The sequence below is a fragment of the Physella acuta genome, unplaced genomic scaffold, assembly GCF_028476545.2.
Source record: "Physella acuta isolate Inbredline_101_S28 unplaced genomic scaffold, ASM2847654v3 ptg000629l, whole genome shotgun sequence".
Taxonomy (NCBI): Eukaryota; Metazoa; Mollusca; class Gastropoda; family Physidae; genus Physella; species Physella acuta.
This window is the reverse complement of record NW_026732148.1, coordinates 358256-384000: the sequence shown is the minus strand read 5'-3', so window position 1 is coordinate 384000 and position 25745 is coordinate 358256. Positions and strand designations below refer to the sequence as shown.

Here is a 25745-nt window from a genome sequence, read left to right as displayed (position 1 = left end):
GCCCCGAGTAAGTTGCTCGCCGAACGGTTTTAAAGGTTGACGACCGATGATGCTAAACGGATTTTACCCTTGCTAGAGCCTTCAAACAAGTTGTAAGTATCATTTTTAAAGTTTCATTTCCATTTTAATAAATGAATTTTAAGTTTGAATGTCAGTTTGGTTTAATTAGTACGCGTTATTAATGTAAATTTGAACGCTACAAGTCCACGGTTTTAGCGTGTGAACTACGCTTGTACACAGGCTATTTAATTCAGGACATTCTAGGGACTTGAAATATGGATGCACTTAACTATTAGATGCTAGTGTTTACTAATTCTTTAAAATCTATTGACTGGGATCAATGATAGGGTCGTATTACTACAGTTTATCTGGACTATCACGTCAAAATTATGAATCGACAAATTCAAAATGGCCACCAGACTATCCTGGTTACTATGTGGACGAACTCAATTATTTACAGGAAACGAAGGTTAAATACTTATAAAATACTAATGAAACACAAAATAAATTTATAATTATAATAACTATACATTTTTATCAATGTATTTAAAACAAAAGACACTAAATTTGAAGGACTAATGTGATTAATTTATTTTTATTTTCTGTTGTGCACTCTGATTCTGATTCCCCTGCTGAATAATGTGAAATGGTCTGCGCCAGTCTCCTTAATAAAATGTACCAGATCAATTTTTAGATGGTTGTGCAATTTATTAAGATTGTACATGTTGTGACTTAGTTTTAAATGTTATATTAGTTGTAAGTGTAAGTAGTACTAGTAGTATTTCTCATTATTTATTTATTTTATATGCATATAATAGTAACAATGAAGGACAGTTAAGTTGTCCTATAGGATGTTGAGAACCACAGTATGGCATCTTCATCATTGGATATCTCAACCATTGTGGGACAAGCAACGATTATTTCAAATTTCATTCAGTAGAATTACTCTTAAAAATATATATAAAAAATATAAATTACTTTTAACAAAAAGGTGTTTTCAGGCTTTTTCATATGTTTCCAGTTATAGTCATAGGACAAATAGTAGGCCTACACAATAGGCTAGTAGTAAATTTAATTATATTTTATTAATCACTAAATCAATTGTTCGTTCCATAGCTGGAGACATTTACGGTGGCCTATCCAGAACTTTCCTTACAAGGGAAGGGAAGAAGGCCAAGACCCCACTCCCCCCTCCAATTCCCAAAACATATTACTTACTCTTGATGCTCCACAAGATCAAGGTTGAGGGACACAAGACGTACAAAGATGTTCCCCGAAAACTGTTCCCCCAAAGCAGTTATCAGGTTTGAAAAGAAACCAAAGCATGTGGCATCAACTGCTGCATCACTTGTAGGCATCACGTCTTTATTACATTACATTTACTCTACTAAATTTTGATTCTGTTTCTCCTGCACTAGATAACTGTGGTATTTTTTAAAATAATATTTTAACTCATGTGATTTTTAAAAATAATTAACACATTTTTCCACGTCGATGTTACCAACACAATAATTTTAGAGTTATTCCAAAGCAAAAAAAAAAAATGAATTTTTTTTTTTTTTATGAAAATAAAAGTGACCAAAACGCATTTTTGTCATTTTCAATTATTTTTTTACCTTAGAAAGACTCATTTTAGATGACTGAAAAAAATTGGGCATATATATTACAAACTTTGCAGCAACTTTACCAATTTCCACACTTCTATGTTATTTAGTTTAAAAAATATGGGTTCTCAAAAATGGCACTTTTTGAAAATCAGTTTTTTACCAAATTTTGCTTTTTTAAAAATCGCATAACTTTTTTATTTATTGAGATATTTTTATAAAATTTGTGGCATAGACCTTACAATTAAAAGTTCTTTCATGACATACTCACTCCAGAAGTCTGCAATCAATAGTTAATTTCAGTTTGGACTACCTACTTCGAGCCAATTGACCTAGTGGTGGCCCATATTGGAGACTAAAAATGTTGAACTTAAAAACACACAGAAATAACAAACAACATCAAACAAACAGAAATTATAAGAAAAAAATCTTTATTTGCAAATTGTTTTCAAAATATATTTAGCTTATTTAGACAAGTTCTTTTTATTTTTAGGTCCATTGTAAACATTTTGAGTTGCCAGAAAAATAGTGTGATGGTGTTTTTAACAGATGCAACCAGCTGGGCATTAATCACTAGATGTCACACACTGTGGTGACCTTTGGAAAAGAAGAATACACCTACATCAAAACTCACCCCAAGGTGGTATTGTTTCTATTAAACAATCAACTGGGCACACAAGCAACTGTTACTTGGTACACAAGCAAATTTAACTTGGTACACAAGTAAATGCTACTTTGTACACAAGCAACTGTTACTTGGTACACAAGCAAATTTAACTTGGTACACAAGCAACTGTGACTGGGTACACAAGCAAATGCTAATTGGTACACAGGCAAATGCTACTTGGTACACAAGCAACTGTTACTGGGTACACAAGCAAATTTAACTTGGTACACAAGCAACTGTTACTTGGTACACAAGTAAATGCTACTTTGTACACAAGCAACTGTTACTTGGTACACAAGCAAATTTAACTTGGTACACAAGCAACTGTGACTGGGTACACAAGCAAATGCTACTTGGTACACAGGCAAATGCTACTTGGTACACAAGCAACTGTTACTGGGTACACAAGCAAATTTAACTTGGTACACAAGCAACTGTTACTTGGTACACAAGTAAATGCTACTTGGTACACAAGCAACAGTTACTGGGTACACAAGCAACAGTTACTGGGTACACAAGCAACAGTTACTGGGAACACAAGCAGCAGTTACTTGGTACACAAGTATTTTTAACTTTGTACACCAGCAAATTATACCTCGTACACAAGCAACAGTTACAAGGTACACCAGCACATTTTACTTGGCAAGCAACTGATACACATGTAATGTTACCAGACTGACAGCCTGATTTACAATAAATAACACACTAAACTGTGTAGCATTTACTTTCACAAAACACTTGCTCTAGATTATAAACAATGAAACAACTGTTGTTTGCTTTATTTAGACTGATTTACACCTTTTTTTACACTGATGTAATAACGCATAACGGATACATTTCATTATAGTACAGTAAACTTGTGTAGTACCTGAATAAAATCAGCTGTATTTACACTAACAGACCATTCAATGGCAGTATTTCATTATATTTTTTATAGAGAGTAAAATACTTTAAAATAAAATTGATTGGTATCATTTAAAAAAAAAACGCTAACTAGATAAATAATAGTGGAAAAATCTTGTTATAGTTTTAAGTCCAATTAAAATAAAATCAATTCTGACAAAACTACGAAAAAGTCACCCCTTAGTGAAACACCCATAATATTGCTATTTAAGAAACAACATGCAACCTTCACCGTGCTACAGATTCCCAATACAACACTACCTACTTCAAGGTTTAATTAACACTGGCAAAAAAATATAGACTGCCTGATATTAAGTCAACATCTTAAATATTGGGATAAAGGTTACACAAATTAGGAGGCGGAGGAAATTTTTCTTTATGTTTATAAAAATCTGGGCATCAGCTATCACACAATCAACCCAACTGACTCACCAAACATGCGTTCATTTAAATAAGAAGATAATCAAATCATATTATATTAGTAGCAAGTTCACTGTACAAGAAATGTTTTAATTACTTCAAATAAAATAAATGTACACAAAGACAGGTCTGTACTCATAATTCAAAGAATATAACACAAGAGATTAGATAAAGTATACCAAAATGATTAAACAAAAAAAAAAAAAGATTTTAGAACAAAATATTAGCTTTTACTAAGCAATTTTGGTAACAAAAAAAAATAGACAGTGATTAAGGGATACAAAAAAATGACCATCTATAGATGATAACTGACTGGTGCTGTGTACAAGCTAGTAGACTTAATCCAATGATGAAATCATAACACATTGACCTGTGTAGAAGCAAGTAGACCTAATCCAATGACAAAATTATAACACAGCAGCGCTGTGTAGAAGATTATTACACTTTATCAATGATAAAAATATAACACAGTAGTGTTGTGTAGAAGATTATTACACTTTATCAATGATAAAAATATAACACAGTAGTGTTGTGTAGAAGCTAGAGGACCTAATCCAATGACAAAATTATGATGCAACAACCTTTCCTGTGTCCTCTTTACCCTTGTACCGAGCCTTGCCATAAGAGAATGGTAGATATCTGTACCTGATCATGTGCTGAAAAACAAAATGCTTATTAATCTCACAAGGTTTAGAAATTTTAAACTATTTACATCCTTAGGGGATGGATACCGAGAAAATGAAAACAAAATTAGTCCAATGCAATTATAAAACAGGATGATGTTATATTTGTGGATAAAAATATCTTTAAAAATATTTCAATACATTACATAATGAATGCATGCCTGTGTGGTAACAGTTAAATATAAACCTCAATTTAACCATAAATGTCATTGTACATATATTTTTGTTTGGCTTATAATTTATTATAAGTTACAATAGATTTTTGATGAATGTCAATGTAATTTTGTTTTTGACGTGAAACAAAAAATTGAGATCAAAGACACAAAAACGTGTTTCTCTCATTTGCTTTCAGTTTAAAGCATAGTTTTAATGAAGACCAAAGTCAAAATAGTATTTAACTATTGCAAACCCACACATCCCCATTAACTGCAGTCATATGAATAAAGTCCCCAACCCACAATGACTTTTCTTCACCTAATCTACCAAAGGAAACATACCTTGATTTGCCTCTTCATGGTGAGTGTAAAGAGAATGATAAAATACATGACCAGAATTGGCCAGAAGACTGGGATGTTCAATGCATCAAAAAATGTGCAAATCATGGCCACAACAATTGCTTTAGTAAAAGAATACCTGAAACAGATGAAAGACAAATGTACTGGATGTAAAAATATATAAAGCCTTGCTTAAATTTATAGCTGTCGCTGCTAAAAACATTATTAACTAATACACAAATAACTCACCAAAATTTAAATTCAGGAAGCCGCCTCATAAATGGCCTAAATTCTTCACTATTTTTTGTAGGCAGTGATGGGCCATCATCTCCATCTAAAGGAAAAAATATAAACACTCTTAACATTTACTGTAAAACTAAAAGTCAATACAAAAAAAGCCAGCTCTAAGTAATATAATTATGTAAAAGTAATTTGACTATTTTTTTTATATTCATGTCCAAAGTAAAAGAATTTAGAGCTTTATCCAGACAGTGCTAAAGCAGGAAAGCTAGTAAAAATGTGAAGACAATTCAAACAAGTCTACCCAGTACAGATCAGCAAGCTGTGAAAGCCTACAGATCAGTGCCACCATTAATTGATGGTAATATAAACTACCATGAAAACTAGTAAAAGTACCTTAAATTTAGTCAAAGACAGTGACACCATATTTTCTATATGGGTACTTTTGTTTAATAATGTAACTGATTACACTAGTATAAACAAGTTAGATACCTAATTTCAAATACATTTAATGACTGAACAAGAGATTTTTAAGTTACATCAATTTCAACAAAAACACAAATAATCTGTTTTATATGATAGTGGATTTTTTCTAGTTGTCTAGATATCTGGTAGCAGTGTTACAAAACTAAATAGGAGAGACCAACCTGAATCTTCAAATCCAGCAGGATCAATTTTTGGTGTAAGAAAGGCAATAAACAAATTCAGCAAATAGATACCTAATGCATATGTAATTATATACCAGCCCTGAAAAAAATAAACCAAAATTTAGGTGATTGAATTCAGTCAAATCAAGAAATTAATTAATAAAAAGAAGCTAGAAAAAAGGCTAAATACAATACTAAATTAATTAAGTAATGATAACTGAATTACTTACTTGTAAAAAGAATACTCTAAGGAAGTATGCAATAACTAATACTACAGCAAAAATCCACCTTGGTAAAAGATGGGGTGTTGCCTTGTCAAGGTAGTATTGATGACGCTGATAAAAAAAAAGGAAAACAATTCAATACTGGGTCACAAAAAAGAACACAGACAGTATGTATAAGCCAAGAGATACAAAAAAATAAAAAATAAAAAAAATAAACACAAAAGTAAACACAAATGTATACTGTAACTTACATTTGAAACTGTTTTATACAGCTTGTATAAAGTGCCTGGTGGGGCAGGAGCAGAGTCTACTTCCATTTCTTAATATAGACTCCGTCCTGAAGATAAACAGTAAAAAAATCATACTATTAAGAGTAGGAAAAAAACGACAAAGGTATTTAAATTTAAATATCATTATATAAAAAAATTCAAAATTTTGTAGCCTATACACTTAGGCTAAAAGAAAATGTTCATTCTATTTCAGTATACACTAGACTTGTTTGTGAGGGGTGGAACTCCCTGTTCTTGCACCAACCACAGTTTCCCAAATATTTCAGAGTGTCGTGGTGACCCCATCTTTTATAAAAGCCAAGTGGCCTGCGACCCCTTTGAGTTAAAAATGCTATTTCTAGTACAGCTTTATTTTAAATATAGTTTGATAATGCTCTGGGTGAAATTGCATTTTAATTTCTAACCTCAAAATTTCTTTTGTTTTTAATTGGAGAAGTGCTGAAAATACAATCTTACATATAGAAATCAATTTTGACCCCCAACATATTTATCTTATATATAATATCCTAAACATTTGTAATTGTTTTAGATCATCTGCAAATAGGATCCCTTTTTGATATCATCACAATAAATATATTTCACAGAGATAAGCTAATGGCTCAGACAACATATTACGTTTGTTGATCTTGATTCATCAACTTGAAACGCAAAGAATGGTTGATTTCTGCTGAATAGCAATATTAAACTGATATGCACTGAATCTTTACTGCACTGTAATACCCAATAAATAAATTTTACCACCTCCAACATGGAAGAATTGATGAGCTTTCTCCTATAGTGCAAACTTTCAAATGATTACACATATTTAAATAATTATGTCTTTTTTAATGTATGAAATTATTTTTCTTAAAACATCAATATTTTTCCAAAATTTTGCCAGAAATCTGTCTACATAGAGTATTTTGATCAAATCCTATTACAATTTATTAAAACCGTTGGGAGAATGTTAATACCGGTGTCCGATAATGAAATCTTCTTTAAAAAAGGGGAGTTAGGTTCTGATAGTTAACTAAATACAGACATGGCTGGCTAATGTCGATGCTAACCCTGTCCCTAACCGCTAACCCTAGCCATACGCATAACCCTAATTTCTAGCCATAAAATTAGTCAAGATTACAATACTACTAACTTACCAACACCACTTTTTTAAAGAAGATTCCATTATCGGACACCGGTTTCTAAAACACGAAACAACGCCTAAAACTCGCTTTTCTAACATTGCTTTTTTATAATGCAAATAAGTGACATTATACCACCTGAACCCCCTCCCCCTCATCACACACCGTCACAAAATTACAGACCCCCCTCCCCACTTTGAGTGTGATGTCATTTATGGACGACCCCCATATCACCAGTTCCCAATGAACTAAAATAGCCTTAATACTAAAACAGCTTTTCCAAATCAAATCAACACACTTTGATAGGTTTATGCGAGACAACATAATCTACTAAATTAACTAGATCTAGATCTAAAATCTAGAGTGAACTGCCACAGCTGATCACGCATAGTATAGCAAAAAATTCCAAACTCCCGCTTTCTCATTGGGCGCTATTTTGTAACCATTTCACACAGAAACAAACCGAAAGTACTGTAGTACTATTACTCTGCTGCCATTCTACTCTAATATGTGTAAGTCATTTTGTATTCCTACGCATAGAATTTGAGATATTCATGTTTTAGTAGCTTCACTACTTGCGATATTTTCCCCTCCTTTTATCTCTCATGCGGCCGTCTGCACCTGCTAGCGTAATGATCGTATTTTATACATCTTAAACCCATTTGAATAGCTAAAATAAATATTTTACACTTTTAAATGTGTTGTTGATTGTATTATTAATTAAAAAGAAAAAGTTTCCCTTTCAAACCTGACAGTCTATGGGGCAAGTGAAGTAGAGTTCACTTGTTTCTGTGACCTCTGCATATGAAGGGATAGTGTGGTCAGCACTATGCCGAGCCTTTACTTTCCCTAACATGAGTTAGGTACCCATCAGAGTTGGGTGGACTCAGGGACGGTCTACTGACTTGAACCCGGATTCGAACTCGAATTAATTTATTATTAATTAATTAATAGATTGCAAAATCAAATAGGGACTAATAAACACTAATTAAATTTATTAACTACACATCACGGATGACCCAGGGATAACTCAAGGAAGCAACTATAATGTAATAATCATAACAAAGGGACATAACAATCGCTAACAACTAACAAGAAATAACCTAACATTTGCTTAGACATGCTTGTATAAAAACGTTTGATTGGTTGGATTTATTTGTCTCATTCCTGGACCTAGTGTTTTTATCCGGGGGGAACTGGGATCACCAGCTGACGTCATACTTCAACTTAAAAATTTAAAAACTTGTCTTGCAGAAGGAGAAAACAAAAGAATTTGACCTGGATATTGGATAGCCTATATTAAATTTAGAAATGGACATGCGTACAGCAGATACCAGTAGTTTCGTATAAAATTATAACACATCCAAACAATTATTATACGAAGCAATAATCAATAAACACTTATAAACAAACAATGATCGCTTCATGGCTTTGACCATGCGTGGCACTTCACTCGATTCTAGATCTAGAGAAGTTTTTTTAATTTTTTGAAGGAAAGCTTACTAAAAGACTAAAAGTGGCTTTGTTTTGCTGGAAACGTTTAAATTTAAACCTCTAGGCCCTCTAGGCCTACTACTAACTACTAGATCTAGATCTAGATTCTACTTAACTTTAAAAATTAAATATCTAGATTAGGAGTAGGCTTAGTTGACATGTTTTTTTTTATATTATTAGGTCTGATCAAAAGACTAGTGGAAACTTAGCAGATCTACATTTCAGGGCATTACTTTATCTAGATCTAGAGTCTAGATCTAGATCTACATTTCCAAAGATCTCGACTCAATCGTGGGAGAAAATGATTTTTTTTTCCGCTGTCACGTCAGGTTTGTTTGAACATTTGCTGAGGACTAAGATGCTTATATGGCAAAATATTAAGCATTATATACATTCAAATGTTTACCTGTAAAGAGTTAATAGGCGCCGGTATATGAAATATGTAGAAATAACCCTAATTAACTGAAATAGCCACGTTGGAAGGTAAGGAATCTAACTAATCATTTGAACCGGAAGTCGCCATTTTTTCGCCTACGACAACTTCCGTACCCGACGTAGTGTACAAAATTATTTTTCCGCAAAGTAGGCCTAATTAAAAATAATTTTCAATTATTTTAATAAAAAATAGATTTAAAAAAACAATATTTGAAAAAAGTAAAATTAAAATCAATACTAATTTTAAAAATATGTACTTAGAAATGTTGCGTGTATTTCAATTATTCGTGAGTAAATAAATTTATTTGCTACTCTGTATTTTGATAAAAGAAAATTAGTCATAGATTATTTAGTATCTAGGTTTGGCTCAACTTGTGGATCTCCAAAAAAGATTGACCTAGTTACTACTAGATTCTGTATCACGGGTTCCCAAACTGGGGGAGGGGGGGGGGGGGGGGCGGGTCGACAACTGGTAGACAAAACCTTAGCAATGAAAAAAAAACATAATTATTTAAAAGAATATCTGAAATTTGGTTTTTCTAACATTACTGGAAATGGAATAGAAAAGAAACAATGCGTACTGTGCAAAGTTGTTCTCATCAACGAGTCTATGAAACATTTAAAACTAAAACGTCATTTTGAGTTTTGAGACGAGTTATTCAGAACACACCAAAAAAGATAGGGTGTTCTTTCGTCGGCATGAAGTTCGTTGCAAACGTCAGAGACTTGATCGAACATGACGTTTTCCCTCAGCATTAGTGCAAGCATCTAATGAAGTAGCCTTTAAAAAAAAAGCCAATTTAAAAAAGCCTCGCACACAATCGGAGAAAATCTCATCAAGCCCTCAATGTTGAAGATGGTGAAATTAATTTTGGGGATTTCATTGCAGTAAAGATGCAACAGATATTTCTGTCTAATAATTATATTCAGCGGCTTATAGCGGACATGTCTGTGGATGTTAAAGGATACATTTTGAATTAAATCAAGCTTTCACCATTGTTTGCTTATCGAGTTGATGACTCAACAGCCGTGAATTCGTGTTCGTAGTTGCTTGTCTTGTGAAATATATTCATTCAAATGATAGTAAAGAAGAGGAAGAAAAGTTGCTATTATGTGAGGATATCACGGAGAAAATAAATACGTTTTTTTTTTAACTGGATGATTAAAAATGGGAAAACGGCCGTGGGGTTTATACGGATGGTGCCCTCGCCAGCAAGACTCTTCTGACTCCATTGCTAACGCTAAAGAGAGTCGTAAATTATATTAAATCTGGAGCCTTAAACTCCCGTCTGTTTATAGAACTGTGCAAAGATATGAATAAAGATCACGAGGTTATGCTTGTCTACAAGTTATTCTTGGAAGTGCAAGGGAAACTACACCTTTTGATATATTTTAACGACAAAGAGTGGTTGGAGAGAGTAGCACACACAGCATATATATTTGAGCATCAACATAAGCATAACCTGAAGCTTCAGGGAAAATGAACGAATATTAGCTCTCTTCATGATTATCAAAGCTGCAAAATCGGCGAAGAAAAATAAATCTTGGAAATATTTCCATGTTTGTTGAGTATGATTGTGAGGTAAATACAAATTTGAAAGAGCAGATTTCTGAGCATCTAGAATCTCTTGGCATCGAACTGCGGCCTTATCCCTGAGCTGAAAGAAGACGAATCTGCCTTGACACGTTACACATTCTCTGCTTCCCTTGATGTTGCGAGCATTCCCAATGAATTACAATTACATTTACAAGATGAATTCTTAAATGTGCGGAATGACTCCGCGTCAGATGAAAAACTGCTCACACAATTTTGGTGTAGTATGCACCATTCATACCCAAACGCGAAATTGATTGCCTTTTGAGTTTTAGTTCCTTTTTTATTACATATCTTTGCGAAAATAGTTTTTCAACACTTTTCCAATTAAAAAAAAACAAAGTAATAGATTAAATGTTAAGAATGACACGAGGTTGGCGTTAACAAAACCTCAACCGCGAATGTCGAGTCTATTTAATAGCATACAGTTTTACTCATTGTATTAAAACAGTTATCAATAATAATTCACATTGAAAGTCTACTAAAAAAATCTAATTTTAGTACTGATTAATGTCCTTACTAATTTTGACTTTTTAATTCTATGGGGGTCGCGGGTCACTTAATTTTTATAAAAGGGGGTCGCCACTAGAAAAAGTTTGGGAACCACTGTTCTAGATCTATACTTATACTTACATCTAGTTAATCATCGATGAGAGATACATTTTATGATTATTTTATTGTAAATTTAGATCTAGAATAAAATTTAAAAAACGTCTAATATGATAAATTACTATTTTCTGCCGCTTCATAGATAGCATTGTTTAAAACAAGCTATAGGTGATTAGGTTGGCTTTAGTTAGGCCCTATGCCCTATACTCAACTATAGACTATACTCAGTATACTGGCCTATACTATCGAAATCCGGGCCTTATTTCAATTTGGCTTTAGGAATAACAATTAAGTTTAAGTGTAGTTTTTTGTTTTAAAGATTTCAATATTATCCTCATAAAACGAAGAGGAATATTTATAGCTTAGTACACACCGTTGGCGTAGAGGGGAGGGTGGTGTCTCGATTTGACGAATATTATTGTAAAGAGGCCTATTTTCTAATTTGAAAACGCATTGTGGCGATAATGTAGATTTTATCAGGTAAGATTTTGGTGAGATTACCGCTCCATTAATATTTTTGACAAAATCCTCCAATCTTTGAAAATATATACATCATGTAGAAAATCTATAGTTGAACCAGTGACCACTCGTTAAAATTTAATCCCACCCCCCCCCCTAAATTGTCAAAGACCCCTGACAAAAATGTCTTAAAGAAACACTGCCGATGAGCTGATCTACACGAGCTGACAGGCTGATATCAACAACTGACTCTTGACCTCTACAATCGGAAAAACCCTTTGAGGTGCTTTTTTTTTAATTGCGTCTAGCCACAACTGCCCCATGAAGATCCCCACTTTGTTTCACTTATTTTGTATTCAGCTGGTTTGCACACCTCCTCTAGGCCTATATGAAAATGTATTTTAACATCTAAGAAATGACTTGGTATATTTAGTGTATCAATGGCTTCACTAAAAATAAAACATTCAATTCAATCAGAAATTATAAGCTAAGTACTTTATTAAGCAACAAATTTTAAGAAATGTGCAAGTACAACTGTTAATATTAAAACATTGTAGACATACTCATGTGATTGTGAGGTAAATTAAAAAAAAGATTACACAATATTTGGTTCATAAAGTTTTTAAGACAAGTTACATTACCCAGTCCATTTTAAGTCTTTGTTGTAGAAATAAAAACAAATTGACTTAATTACAATATTTACATAATTAAGGATTTGTTTTATTGGTTTATAAGTAAGCATTTTCCAGTACTGCTAAAGAAATGTAGTACTAAAATAAAGCAAACATAATATTGCTAAAGAGATGAAGTAATAAGATTATAGTAACACAGTGCTTCCAGCGTAAGGAATCATAGTACTTAAAAACATATGCAGTACAAAGAAAAATAAGTGAATTATTTATGTGGATAGTGTGGTCGAATAGTAGAGCATTCGGCTGCAAACCCTAAAGTCTTAGGTTCAGATCCTGCCCTCTTGTTAGTAGGGCGTTTCTGAGTCCATCCAGCTCTTATGGATATGTGACTTAAGAGAGAAAGTAAAGGCGGCTGACCCTACTATCACTTCATAGGTCAAGGTCATTGAAATAGGTGAACTCTACTTCCTTCCCCATGGGCCCTCAATTTGAAAGTGTAGTCTTAAAGCTATTGATAGTGATAATTGTAAATGTGAATCAAGTATCCATTTGAGCTGGGTGGACTCAGGGCCATTCTACTACAGCTTTAACCCGGATTCAAAGTCGAGACGTCTGGGTTAGCAGATGTTATATAGTTCGATTAATCAAAATTTTACAATGACATAAAGAATGACATGGTAAATAAGTCACATAAATGCCATTAAATTGAGATAAATATCAGAAATGCTACATAGACAAATAATAAAATAAAATAAAAATCTGCCATACACATCCTAAGAATGGATGGGGACTGAAAACAAATCTAAACACAACTGTAGTATGTATACACTGCTATGCAGATGCTATTAAAACTGTTTTTTGTTTATTACAAAACAAAACATAAAGAACACATGGTAGCATGGATATTGCATATCATGATTGTCCTTGGGGTAACACTGAATTACATAAATAAATATATAACATTTAGAGTGAAGGGTTTTTAAATATGCACTAAATAAAAGAAGTAAACACAATATTTTTTTAAAAATATAGTAGTTATGTACTGGTTTTACAATATTACTATCCAATACCATTATACAGGTCACTAATGTATTCAAAGTGTTTAAAAATGTGTAGGCCCAATCTCTAAACAAATATAACTAGGTCTAAGTAGAATTGTTTTGTTAAACGCTCCTAACACATTATAATAGACAAATAATAAGTGTGATCAAAATCATGACTAAAAAAAATTGAGTGCTGACTGAAAGTGTCTAGAAAGATTGCACAATTAGTTGAGAGTTGTAATAATGCACATTTTAAACAACTATTATTAATTAAGTAAAAATTAATTAAATATCATTGACTTAGTGTCACAATGCATTGCCAATGGAGCTTAAGCTGTTAGATTTAAAACCAATCAGAAGTTGATGAAAAACTGATTACAAGATATCACAATAACATGACAAGGAATTGAGTAAAATTAAAGCTTGTAAAAGTAATTGTCTTTCAAGAGTCTTTAAAGCTGTATTACGGCAAATAGATAAAATAATTTGATTTGTGTATGTGTAATCAACAACATACTGATTGCATAGCCAATTAATTATTCTTTAAATCTCATTGATTTGAATATGCTAAGTAGATATTCAATTTCATCATTGCAACATCAAGAGATTCTATCACATTATCATAACATGAACAAGTTCAAACAATTTTAATGGGGCAACATGAATAAGTTCTATCAAAAAAAAATCTCACAGGGATACAAGAATAGGTTCTAAAAAAAATTTCATAACATGAGCAAGTTCTGTCAAATTCTCATGGAGCAACATTAACAGTTCATCGAATTCTTGTGAAGCAACATGAACAAATTCTACCAAATTCTTGTGAAGCAACATGAACAAATTCTACCAAATTCTCATGGCGCAACATGAACTAATTCTACCAAATTCTCATGAAGCAACATGAACAAGTTCTATCAAATTCTCATGAAGCAACATGAACAAGTTCTATCAAATTCTCATGAAGCAACATGAACAAGTTCTATCAAATTCTCATGAAGCAACATGAACAAATTCTACCAAATTCTCATGAAGCAGCATGAACAAGTTCTATCCAATGTCCACAGTTCACCTGGGTACAGCAAACACCATGACACCATTCTCAGCTTTCATTGTGGCACAGGTAAATCTACGCGCTGGTTTGTTGAGATCAAGTGTCAGCTTGAAGCTAAAACAAGATTTTACAGCATACTAGGTCAGCAAATACAACATTAAGTGCTAAATTTGATTTATTTGAAAATTATTCTTCTTTTACTTTTAGCCTATGTAAAATGCATATTTTAAACCTTAAAAATTCTAGGTTGTTGATTTACTAAATAAAAGTAAATTTCCAGTTCAAATTTTAAAATATTGGGTCATTATTTTTTGTTTAAAGTTATGAAGAAAAGAATGTTCTATGAAGATAAAATAAATAGAACTAAAAATCCTTTAAGGGGTCAGAAATAGTAAACACCCTTAAAAAAGCAAGGCTGGGGAACTTACTTTTTGATGACTTTAGCAATGGTTATTTTCATCTCATTCATTGCAAAGTTTTGTCCAATACAGTTTCTACAAACCAAAGAGAAAATGAAAGTTAAACATTGATAAAATTCATAAAATGTATGTAACACAGGCAAAACAAAGAGCGACTTTGAAATCATTATCAGAAAGATTAATAATAAAATCACATTACTGGTATATACATTTTTTAAAGCTTTAGCTTTAAAAAATATTACAAATTTTTCTTTATGCAATATTTATAGAACTAAGATCATTATATTTTCGTTAGCCTAAAACGGAAACACAAACAAAAAAAAAACATTGCAAGTAAATACAAGCTTTGTCCATAAATATTAAAGTTATACCTGGAGCCTGCAGAAAAGGGAAGGAACTGGAAGGGGTCCATGGTCCTTGTTTTATCAGGGTGGAAGCGTTCAGGGCAGAAATCATGGGGTCTGTCCCACAAGTGAGGGTTGTGATGTAAAACAAAAATTTGGACAGCCACCAACGTTCCTAACGGATCAAAAAGTTTTAACATATTGAGGATACTATTTTCAGAGGTATTTATTTTTGTGTGCTGAATAAAAATAAAGTAATTTGTATGACTGTTAGACTCGTAATTTAAAAAGAATATTAGCATGAAAAATGTGTAGAAAGTGTAGCATAAAATTACTAGGATAATGTAATAAGCCAAAGAGATCCCAATGCAAAAATTAGCTAGATCTAAATATAGACAGTTGTTTTTCCTTATTCAAAATTTAAAAAAAAACACAAAGACTACTTAAACTTAGTTATTAGAGGAACCTCTTGCATGAATAATTTTTTAGTTTCAATACAAGTTTTTTTTTAACACTTCAGATGTAAAAAAGTATACATTATTTAGTGAGATATTAAAATGCTGCCGACCTTTGGGTATGGTGTATTCCATTATCTGCGTGTCTTCCTCAAGTTTCCTCTCAATGAAGGGGACAGCAGTGTCCAGTCTTAAACCTTCTTTGATGCACATTGTGGTAAACTCTAGTTTGCTCAGGTCAGACCTGTACAGAGAAAACAAATTTACAACATATAGTCATTTAACCCTTTCCCCGGCAACATATTTGGTACCCTGTCCCCGGCAACTGGGTGGATTACACCCGGACACTTTTTATAATGGGAAATACTATTTCTTCTGATTCCCAGCAACTGGGTGGATCACACCCATAGTCTAATCTCATAGTTAATTGTTTCCCTTTTTCATTGTGGGATGGGTAACAAACGAGACTCAGTTATGTTTGTTCTACATGACGGAGAAATAAGCACATATTCATTAAATTGTTGGTGTGTTGAGGCTTAAGTTTGAATAATGTCCCCCCAGTCCAACCAGATGGGTGTCTGAATAATCTTATATATCATAATAAATATGCAATCTCTTTGTAGCCCATGGCCACAAGAAACAGATGAACTCTATCTACCCACAGTTAGAACTTTGAAAGATATATTACCAGTATCAGATACAAAGATAAAATACTCATACTCTTAGTAACAGTACCTCCTCATACACCATCTCCTGGTACTCTGGGTACTCAGTACACTCACCACTCTAGCTGCTCCCTCCAATCTAGAACACTCAGTACCTCCTCATACACCATCTCCTGGTACTCAGTACACTCACCACTCTAGCTGCTCCCTCCCATCTAGTACACTCAGTACCTCCTCATACACCATCTCCTGGTACTCTGGGTACTCAGTACACTCACCACTCCAGCTGCTCCCTCCCATCTAGTACACTCAGTACCTCCTCATACACCATCTCCTGGTACTTAGTACACTCACCACTCCAGCTGCTCCCTCCCATCTAGTACACTCAGTACCTCCTCATACACCATCTCCTGGTACTCTGGGTACTCAGTACACTCACCACTCCAGCTGCTCTCTCCCATCTAGTACACTCAGTACCTCCTCATACACCATCTCCTGGTACTCAGTACACTCACCACTCTAGCTGCTCCCTCCCATCTAGTACACTCAGTACCTCCTCATACACCATCTCCTGGTACTCTGGGTACTCAGTACACTCACCACTCCAGCTGCTCCCTCCCATCTAGTACACTCAGTACCTCCTCATACACCATCTCCTGGTACTCAGTACACTCACCACTCCAGCTGCTCCCTCCCATCTAGTACACTCAGTACCTCCTCATACACCATCTCCTGGTACTCTGGGTACTCAGTACACTCACCACTCTAGCTGCTCCCTCCCATCTAGTACACTTAGTACCTCCTCATACACCATCTCCTGGTACTCTGGGTACTCAGTACACTCACCACTCCAGCTGCTCCCTCCCATCTAGTACACTCAGTACCTCCTCATACACCATCTCCTGGTACTCTGGGTACTCAGTACACTCACCACTCCAGCTGCTCCCTCCCATCTAGTACACTCAGTACCTCCTCATACACCATCTCCTGGTACTCTGGGTACTCAGTACACTCACCACTCCAGCTACTCCCTCCCATCTAGTACACTCAGTACCTCCTCATACACCATCTCTGGGTACTCAGTACACTCACCACTCCAGCTGCTCCCTCCCATCTAGTACACTCAGTACCTCCTCATACACCATCTCCTGGTACTCTGGGTACTCAGTACACTCACCACTCCAGCTGCTCCCTCCCATCTAGTACACTCAGTACCTCCTCATACACCATCTCCTGGTATTCTGGGTACTCAGTACGCTCACCACTCTCGCTGCTCCCTCCCATCTAGTACACTCAGTACCTCCTCATACACCATCTCTGGGTACTCAGTACACTCACCACTCCAGCTGCTCCCTCCCATCTAGTACCCTCAGTACCTCCTCATACACCATCTCCTGGTACTCTGGGTGTTGGGCTAGCCTGTAGAGTGTCCAGGTCACTCCACTGGCTGTTGTGTCATGTCCTAGAAAAACAGTTTTTCAGCATATAATTCAAATTAAGGATTCAGTGGTAATTGGTTCATTTCGAATTTTAAAAAAGGAAAAGGGTTAAGAAAAAATAAACAATCTACCATTCTGAAATTATTTTTGTTGCCACAATAAACGGTAAATTTCATATAATATACTTAATCAAAACTGTATAATTTTTAATGTTGTATGTGATTAAATCTGTCGAGTTTAACTGTTTTTGACTTGGTGTATTAAAATACTGTACTTAGTCAAATTGTTCTTAGTACAGTATTTTAATGATTTTCAAAATAAAGGCCAAAGGATTATAATAACTTTTAAATGTCCAACTTGCAAACAATATTTTGTATTAGCTTTAAACATGTATGTTTTTTTAATTACTAAAATTAAAAAATCTATAATTGCAGAAATAAATTACAAAATTACCATCAAGCAGATACAATTAAATCTTGAGACCGCAATACGAAGTAGTAATTTTTGCTTAATTTAAAAAGAAATTAAAAAAATTATAAAAAATAAACTTCAAACAAAAAAAATTTAAAAAAGCAAATTGTAAATTAACCTTCAAACAAAAAGGTATCAACTTCATTGCGAATTTCAATGGGAGACAATCCAAAACCATCTTCATCCCTTGCAGTGAGTAAAGTGTCCAGAAAATCTTTGACTTTTTTATTTGTATTTTTTTCATCTTCTTTTTGATTTTCCTAACAATGCTTATAAAATTAGCATCTTTCAAAAAAGTAATCAGTAATTAACACCAATATTCAAATTTTAGATAAACAACGATAAAAATGCAAAAATGACATAACAGTTACTAAAATGATGGGTGTGATTAGTGCAGATCAGGTATAACAAGCTCAAATTATTATTTCTAAAAATTAAACAATTTAAAATAAAATTATGGGTAGACAGATAAAGTAAACGTATAATTTTAAATACAATTTTAACAATTTGATCAGTTAAAAAACAAACCAATTCTTTTCTGCGCTTTTCTATAATATCTTCAGCTACAGCATGTACTTCATCACAGAGCTTGTAAAATTTTTTGCCATCTGATGTTAGCCCATAGATAAACTCATTGAAAACTTGAGGCTTGCTAAAAAAAAATTGATAAAAATTGAAAGCATTCTAAAAATGTGACATTTTAAAAATTCTTTCTGTTTTATCAAATAATATCACATTTTATCAACTATAATCAAATATTTTAGAACTTAAATTTGACGATATCTGCATACAACAATTAAAAAATTAATGATTTGTTAAAATTTGTAGACACTTATTCAGTACATTTAAAATAGCTAATCTAAAAGGAAATATGTATTCAGACATTTTAAAGCAAGAAAACCTGCGTTCTAAAGTCTGCTATAATTTTTAAATAAATATCTAATAATTAAAAAAATAGATCACTCACAAGCTACGATCTGTCCACAATATCATCAGCTGCATCATAGCTGTAGTGTAGGCATTTTTCCTGGAAATTTAGTTTAACAATGTACTATAGAAAAAGTTTTCAAAAAAAAAAAAAAAAAACCAACCAAATAAAAACATAGATATATATAACATTCTTTTATAAATATCTGATCAGCAGGAAACTTTATTTAGAAAAGCTCCAAGTATACGAACGGACCAGAAAAAAAGGATCATATATTTAACATACCCTTTAGTTTGGCAGTAAGACTTGTACGAGAAGGCACATTGGAGAATGACATCTAGGGTGCTCATACAAACTGGTTGAAATAAGTCAAAGGATTCACCACTTTTACTTAGCTCATGAATCTTGCTCTAGAATATTATGAGTCGTTAATTTTTTTGTTATGAATCATTAGTCAGTTTTTTGTTATGAATCATTAGTCAGTTTTTATTCGCAAAGTAGTCAATTATTATTAAATTTTAATTATCAATTATGGAGTTCATTCTGCGTTACGATAAAAATTATTAAAATAAAATAATTATTTTCATTAAACAAATTAATAAATTAGGTATCTGAATTGACTTGGATATGAAACCAACAGCTATGACTACTATGAGGGACAAAAAATTCAGTCTGGAGTTTTAATGAGTGAATGTTTGGTTATGTAATAATGTATTTACAAAGTGTCTTCAGGCAGTTCAATGAAAAGTAAATATAGTTATCACTTAAAGTTTAACCCGCCTTTACAACTTAAAAATATAATTAGTTTAATTTAAGGTGAAGATGGTCCAGAATTAAAGCTTATACATGATTAACCACCTTTACAATTTATTATATTTTTTTGTCAAAATTGTAAAAAAATAATACAGATCTACTCCTGTCTAAGTAAGCCCATGACATGAATTTCTAATTAATATTTTGATATAATAATTCATTTCAGACTTTATAAACTTAAGTTCTTTTTTTCTCATTAGATAGGATAATGAATGGTGGTGGTGATAAGGGTGGAGTTGAATTTGCTAGGCTATTACATGTTAACACTAAAAATTAAAATTAAGCCCTGAAAAAAGTTTATTAGACTCACAACAAGAGTATCCGTGCATTGGTTATAAACATCAACATATGGCTTTAAGATATCAAAATGGAATGCTGGTGTGAGCAGGCGTCTGTTCCTGGCCCATTTAGCACCATTGGCAATAAGTAGGCCCTCGCCCAACCAACGTACACCCATGTCGTAGGGTGTGGCAAACAACGTATCCCTTGGTTTTGGAGCTACATAACAAGATGATGGTTCAGAGAATTAAAGTATAATAAATATAAAAAATGAAAGTATTATTTCAGGTCTTAAAAAATGAAAAATAAATAGAATTCCATGTAAATAGTACGTTCATAATCAAATAAAGATCAAGATAAAAATAAATTATTTTTACAAATAAATAGACTAGGAATTTGTAAGTATAAATTAAATAGTGACTAAAATTTTATAAAATTGACTATTGTACAAATTATTTCACTTTTTTTTAGGTTGTTGTGCTTTTACCTAGCCCATAAACATAGTAAAGGTAGGCTGAAAGTCATAGAAAAAGAAAACAGATGGAGTGTAAGGCATCATTGTAAGTAGTATGATTAAACTTGTATTGTTCAGTATGTGCCTTTACAGTAAAAACACTAAGAGATAACCAGATAAATATTTGTACACCTTCATCAACAATTATTTTCTTCTCACCTGAGGATTTCAGAATTGGTCTGACAGATTCAGGGTGGTATACCAAAATTACAGGAGTGAATGCCCCTGCCCAAATGCGATGGAAGTATTTTGTCTCTGTACACATCTTGAAGTCATACTCAATCCCTTCCTCATTAGGACCTGGATACTAGTTGTATATGCCAAAAATTATTTTACAAATTAGAAGCAAGCAAACTATCATAGAATTAGAATATTTATTAAAAAACATTCCCTTTCTGACCTAGCTGCCCACAGGGCATATGAAGCGATAATGTGGTCAGCACTATGCTCAGCTACCTTTACTTTGCACAGCGTAAGTCAGGTACCCATCAGAGTTGAGTGGACTCAAGGACATGCTAGAACTCTAGCCAGGGACCAGAACTTGAGACTTTTGGACTGGAAGTTTAACACAATTTTTTTTAGCTTCAGCTCAATTTTTTCAAAAATAGAGTATGGCTAATGTACAAAAACATATATTTGGTTCATATCAACTATAATTATATAGCCCCTATGCTGACTGTGCTTAATCCGCTGAGTTGTTTCAATTACATAAATAGAGAATAGCTTGAAAGGTAATTATTTATTGTTACATTTATTGTTATGATTTTTGATGTACATAAAATATGTGTTAGTGTTTGGTATGAGTTAATTAATGAGTTAATTAAAGTGTTTGATTAACAACTAACACATATTTATCAAAGCAAATGAACAAAAGAATTTTATGCCTAAACATTTTTTTTAATTGATAATATTCATAACCATAAACTCACTTGGAGATAATACTGAACTATTACCTTATGCAAATTGCCATACAAGTAACTGAAGTCTTTTTCTCCTGGAAATTTGTTGAAAAAAGCTCTGAAAGCCAAATATTTTCTGCCATATTTCCACAGGCAAAAAGTGGCCAGGATAAACAGTAGAGTTAAACCAATCATCTTTCAGCTCTGAGTGGCAACTAGCTGGTACTATATATTAAATGGAGAAAATGTTCATTTTTTCAAAATATATTTAATTATAATCATTGTTTGATTTATAACATTTATTACAAGCTTTTATTTAGTTCGCAACATCTGTTTGTTTGGGGGTTTGTGGCAAATTCTGTAAGTCAATTCTGACCCACTTCGAACGCAGCGATTTTCTTCAAACTTTCCATATACGTTACATTTTGATGGCAATCAGTATTTCTTCCAGACTTTTTTCTCCGGGACGCACTTGAAATTTTCGGGGGGGGGGGGGGGGGGGGGGCAAACACTGTTAAAAGTATATATCTTCTATATAAATTATATAAATTTCATTTCGTTCAGGGGGGGGGGGCGGTAAATTTTTTCCGGGGGGGGGGGGGGGCGAAGAGATACCTGGAGCCTGGAAGAAACTCTGATGGCAATACGTCTATCTATTTTTAAATTTAATTAGATGTTTGATTAGTCATTAAAAATTAATTAAATAATTTCAAACCTAAGGGGAGATAACAAAATTAGATCACTCAAAGGATTACTATATTCAATAATAGAAGGGGAGATAACTAGTTAGATGCAATTACCCTAACAGTCTAGTGAGCTGTGATTCATTAGAATGTTTACAACTGTAGAGCCGGTCGATCTAGTAAAGGCTATTAGGTGTAGGTAATATAGTAAAAAAGTAAAGTTTCCCTTTCATACCTGACGGTCTATGGGGCAAGTGAAGTAGAGTTCACCTGTTTCTGTGACCTCGGCATATGAAGAGATAGTGTGATCAGCACTATGCCCAACCGCCTTTACTTTCCCTAACGTGAGTTAGGTACCCATCTGAGTTGGGTGGACTCAGGGACGGTACAATCTCTACCGCTAGACCACTCCGTCCCAGGTAGGTAATATAGTTTTAAAATAATTTGAAACTAAGGCAGGTATCAAGATTAAGAACTATCCTTCTCTATATAAGCTTGCTGTTATCTGTAAATTGTGGCCATGGATTGCTGCGTTTCAAGGAGCAAATAATCATGTTCTAGATCTCGAACTACCAATGGTGTTTTAAAGCAAATAATTTTAGTCATGTAGACTTCATAAATTTGGAATCACAAAAAAGTAGAAAATAAAACAAATATAATTAAACATTTATAGCAAAAAGCTTTTAAATGCACTGAAAATAAAAAAAAATCGTGAGATTACAGTATTTGTACTTGCACCTAATAATAAAACATAATAATATATATATAATTATATAGGCCCTAAATAATATTAATATAGATCTATACAAAAATAAATAATATATAATTTAGTAGTGTTTCATTTTATAAACCTTTTATAAAAAGTTATGATCTGAATAGTAGTAGACTAAATTAGTAGAGTAGATTTCAGTAGCAGTAGATCCATTCAATATGCCGAATATGTGCATGTGGCATCTGTGACAATATGTGAGAAAATTGCAAGGTAAGGTATGCATAATAATTAATAATACATAATAATTATATTTAGATTCTATATCTAGGCCAGTCTCTTACTATACTAGTAACTATAGGGGACTGTAGCCTAATTAATTAAATAGCCAACTAATTTTAATCTGTTAAGTAAAAATTCATTATTCATTTAATAATAGGCCTAATAATAAATATTTAAATATAGGCCTAGATCTAGTTTAGTTTAATATAAACTAGAATCTAGTTAATTATTTATTATAGGCCTATTGCCTATTAATTTATTAAATAATAGATAGACTATTATTAACTATTTATTATAGTCACTATCTATACTTCTATAGTCCATAGTGAACATAGATATTGTTATAGATAGGCTGAGTATACTATAGTGACTGTTACTATAGATAGGTATAGAGTAAAGTATAGTAGAGTACTATAGACCAAGAGAAATAGAGTATAGAGTATACAAAACATACTAGATTCTAAATACTACATAGCATAGGCAGCATAGGCCCATGCCGTAGCTACTTACTACTTAGTACTAGATTCTACTACTTAGCTAGGGCCTACATTTAATTTTTAAACTTTGATATTTTATTTATTTAAATTTAAGGCAGGTGATTCCATTTCATTAATTATTATTCAACTATTGTGGTATTAACAATAAGCCTACATACTATTACATTAAATTAATATAATTAGGCCTATCTTAATAGTATTTAATATTTATGTAAGTACAAGTTAGTGCAAAATTACAATGTGAACTTTGAACCCAATGAACTAGTTTTGATCCAGTTTTAAGACGTTACTCGGAAATATACGTCGTGGCCTTGGCAGTAAAAAGCAGTCTTGAGCGGTTTAAAACTACACTGTTAAAATTGTGTTAAAAGCATTAAAAGTAAAGAATAGTTACGACATAAGACTCGCAAACAATGTAGCTGATAGTTAGGCTAACACTAAATAATATTGGATTGAATGAAATAAAACCAAACAATGTAGATTTTCAGAAAAATATATAGATCTAGCACCAGAGTGACATAGGCCTACCTTCAGTGTTCCCTCTAAGCTGCGCGGCTGCGCGGCCGCGCAGTACTTTCAAATACGCCGCGCAGACATTTTCTGACCCCGCGCACAGATTATCAGAACGTCGGGCGAGACTAATTCACCAGAAAAATTGTGGCCAGTGGTTTGAATAAAGCGACATTTTTAGTGCCTGTTTTGTTAAACGAACAGTCTTTATGTTTTGGGGTATAAACAGAAACCATGGTATCACTGACTGGGGGGAGGGAGTAACCTCGGTTGTCATAGCACAGGTCTAGTTTATGACTTAACTCTCACCTGAGCGGGGCTGTGTGACACTCCCATTGCTTGATTTAATGGTTTACCCAAAAACTGACCCGAGCTGACATCTAATACCTGCATTGTATTGTGACTTGAAGCTGACCCTGCAAGTTTTTTTTTAATCGTCGCTTGACCCCCCCCCCCCCCCCCCCCCCCTCATCTTGAAACTTTGACGATTAAGCCAAGTCAGATGCAAGGTTTACTTTACTTAAGGTGGATGTTTTTGCTCTGTTTGGTTTAAAGATTTATATATTATATATCTGATTCTTGGGATTATTACGTGCATGTGGATCAAAATGTTTTAGTATGCACACACTGCTTTGGTAAATCAGCAATAAATGTCCACTACTGTGTGCTATTTAAAAATGTTCAGGAAAAAATGTGTGTAACAAGCAGTACAACAATGTGGCGCTTGACTACTGAAAACGTCATTTATTGTCTCGTGTTTACGTAGGAAATGTTGCGATTTTGTACAACAGCTCACATGGAACTGACCTAAAATGTCTGCTGGTTGAAACTTACACTGAGCGATGAAAACTAATTGAGCAAAACGAGCGCCAGCGGTCAAACAAGGATCAAGTTCGAATCCTAACGGATAATGTTCTTCTTACCATAAGGATGAACGCCTTGATGCTGTCGGTACAACTGATTCATAACCGCATGTGGAAGTATGTTTCTATACCAATCAGTTGGCGAAGTAAGAAATACGCCTTTGAGTTTGTTCAAGTAATCAACGATGTTGTTGTAAAGAACATACTGACAGAACATCGAGCAGCATCATTCCACACGTTTATAGTTGATGGCATAACAGTACATAAAATGCTAATCCTTTATTTTAAATTTCGTCCAATCAATTCTGTATTCTACAAAACCGTTTTTAGTGGAATAACTCAGCCTACTGTAAGTGATGCCTTAGCTCTGG

At 33.3% G+C, this 25745-nt stretch overlaps 2 protein-coding genes across 2 annotated transcripts; both read right to left on the bottom strand.

Annotated features, from left to right (window-relative positions):
• Nucleotides 1–2014: 2014 nt before the first annotated feature.
• On the bottom strand, nucleotides 2015–9330 carry LOC131948202 (protein RER1). Its single transcript, XM_059309742.1, has 8 exons — nucleotides 9191–9330; nucleotides 6134–6219; nucleotides 5889–5993; nucleotides 5659–5758; nucleotides 5021–5105; nucleotides 4775–4910; nucleotides 4176–4250; nucleotides 2015–2201 (listed from the first exon to the last, which is right to left on the bottom strand). The coding sequence occupies exons 2-8, from the start codon at nucleotides 6197–6199 to the stop codon at nucleotides 2178–2180; spliced, it is 591 nt and encodes a 196-aa protein (XP_059165725.1). The 5' UTR covers nucleotides 6200–6219; nucleotides 9191–9330; the 3' UTR covers nucleotides 2015–2177.
• A 4451-nt stretch (nucleotides 9331–13781) lies between these two features.
• Nucleotides 13782–24293, bottom strand: LOC131948205 (ultra-long-chain fatty acid omega-hydroxylase). Its single transcript, XM_059309745.1, has 13 exons — nucleotides 24221–24293; nucleotides 21885–22055; nucleotides 21091–21238; nucleotides 20449–20636; nucleotides 19611–19735; nucleotides 19365–19424; nucleotides 18926–19049; nucleotides 18516–18657; nucleotides 17826–17949; nucleotides 15936–16066; nucleotides 15395–15542; nucleotides 15033–15098; nucleotides 13782–14718 (listed from the first exon to the last, which is right to left on the bottom strand). The coding sequence occupies exons 2-13, from the start codon at nucleotides 22023–22025 to the stop codon at nucleotides 14619–14621; spliced, it is 1497 nt and encodes a 498-aa protein (XP_059165728.1). The 5' UTR covers nucleotides 22026–22055; nucleotides 24221–24293; the 3' UTR covers nucleotides 13782–14618.
• Nucleotides 24294–25745: the final 1452 nt, after the last annotated feature.

What these genes read in the sequence shown, in the direction of transcription:
- LOC131948202 (XM_059309742.1), bottom strand. Translation starts at nt 6,199, where the DNA reads ATGGAAGTAGACTCTGCTCCTGCCCCACCAGGCACTTTATACAAGCTG. An exon ending in TGTATAAAACAGTTTCAAAT is followed by an intron (nt 5,994 to 6,133) that starts GTAAGTTACAGT and finishes TTTTTTTATCAG; the next exon opens with CGTCATCAATACTACCTTGA. An exon ending in GTAAAGAGGACACAGGAAAG is followed by an intron (nt 2,202 to 4,175) that starts GTTGTTGCATCA and finishes TCTTTTCCAAAG; the next exon opens with GTCACCACAGTGTGTGACAT.
- LOC131948205 (XM_059309745.1), bottom strand. Translation starts at nt 22,025, where the DNA reads ATGATTGGTTTAACTCTACTGTTTATCCTGGCCACTTTTTGCCTGTGG. An exon ending in AAAAGCGCAGAAAAGAATTG is followed by an intron (nt 18,658 to 18,925) that starts GTTTGTTTTTTA and finishes AAGCATTGTTAG; the next exon opens with GAAAATCAAAAAGAAGATGA. An exon ending in ATTGCTAAAGTCATCAAAAA is followed by an intron (nt 14,719 to 15,032) that starts GTAAGTTCCCCA and finishes ATCTTGTTTTAG; the next exon opens with CTTCAAGCTGACACTTGATC.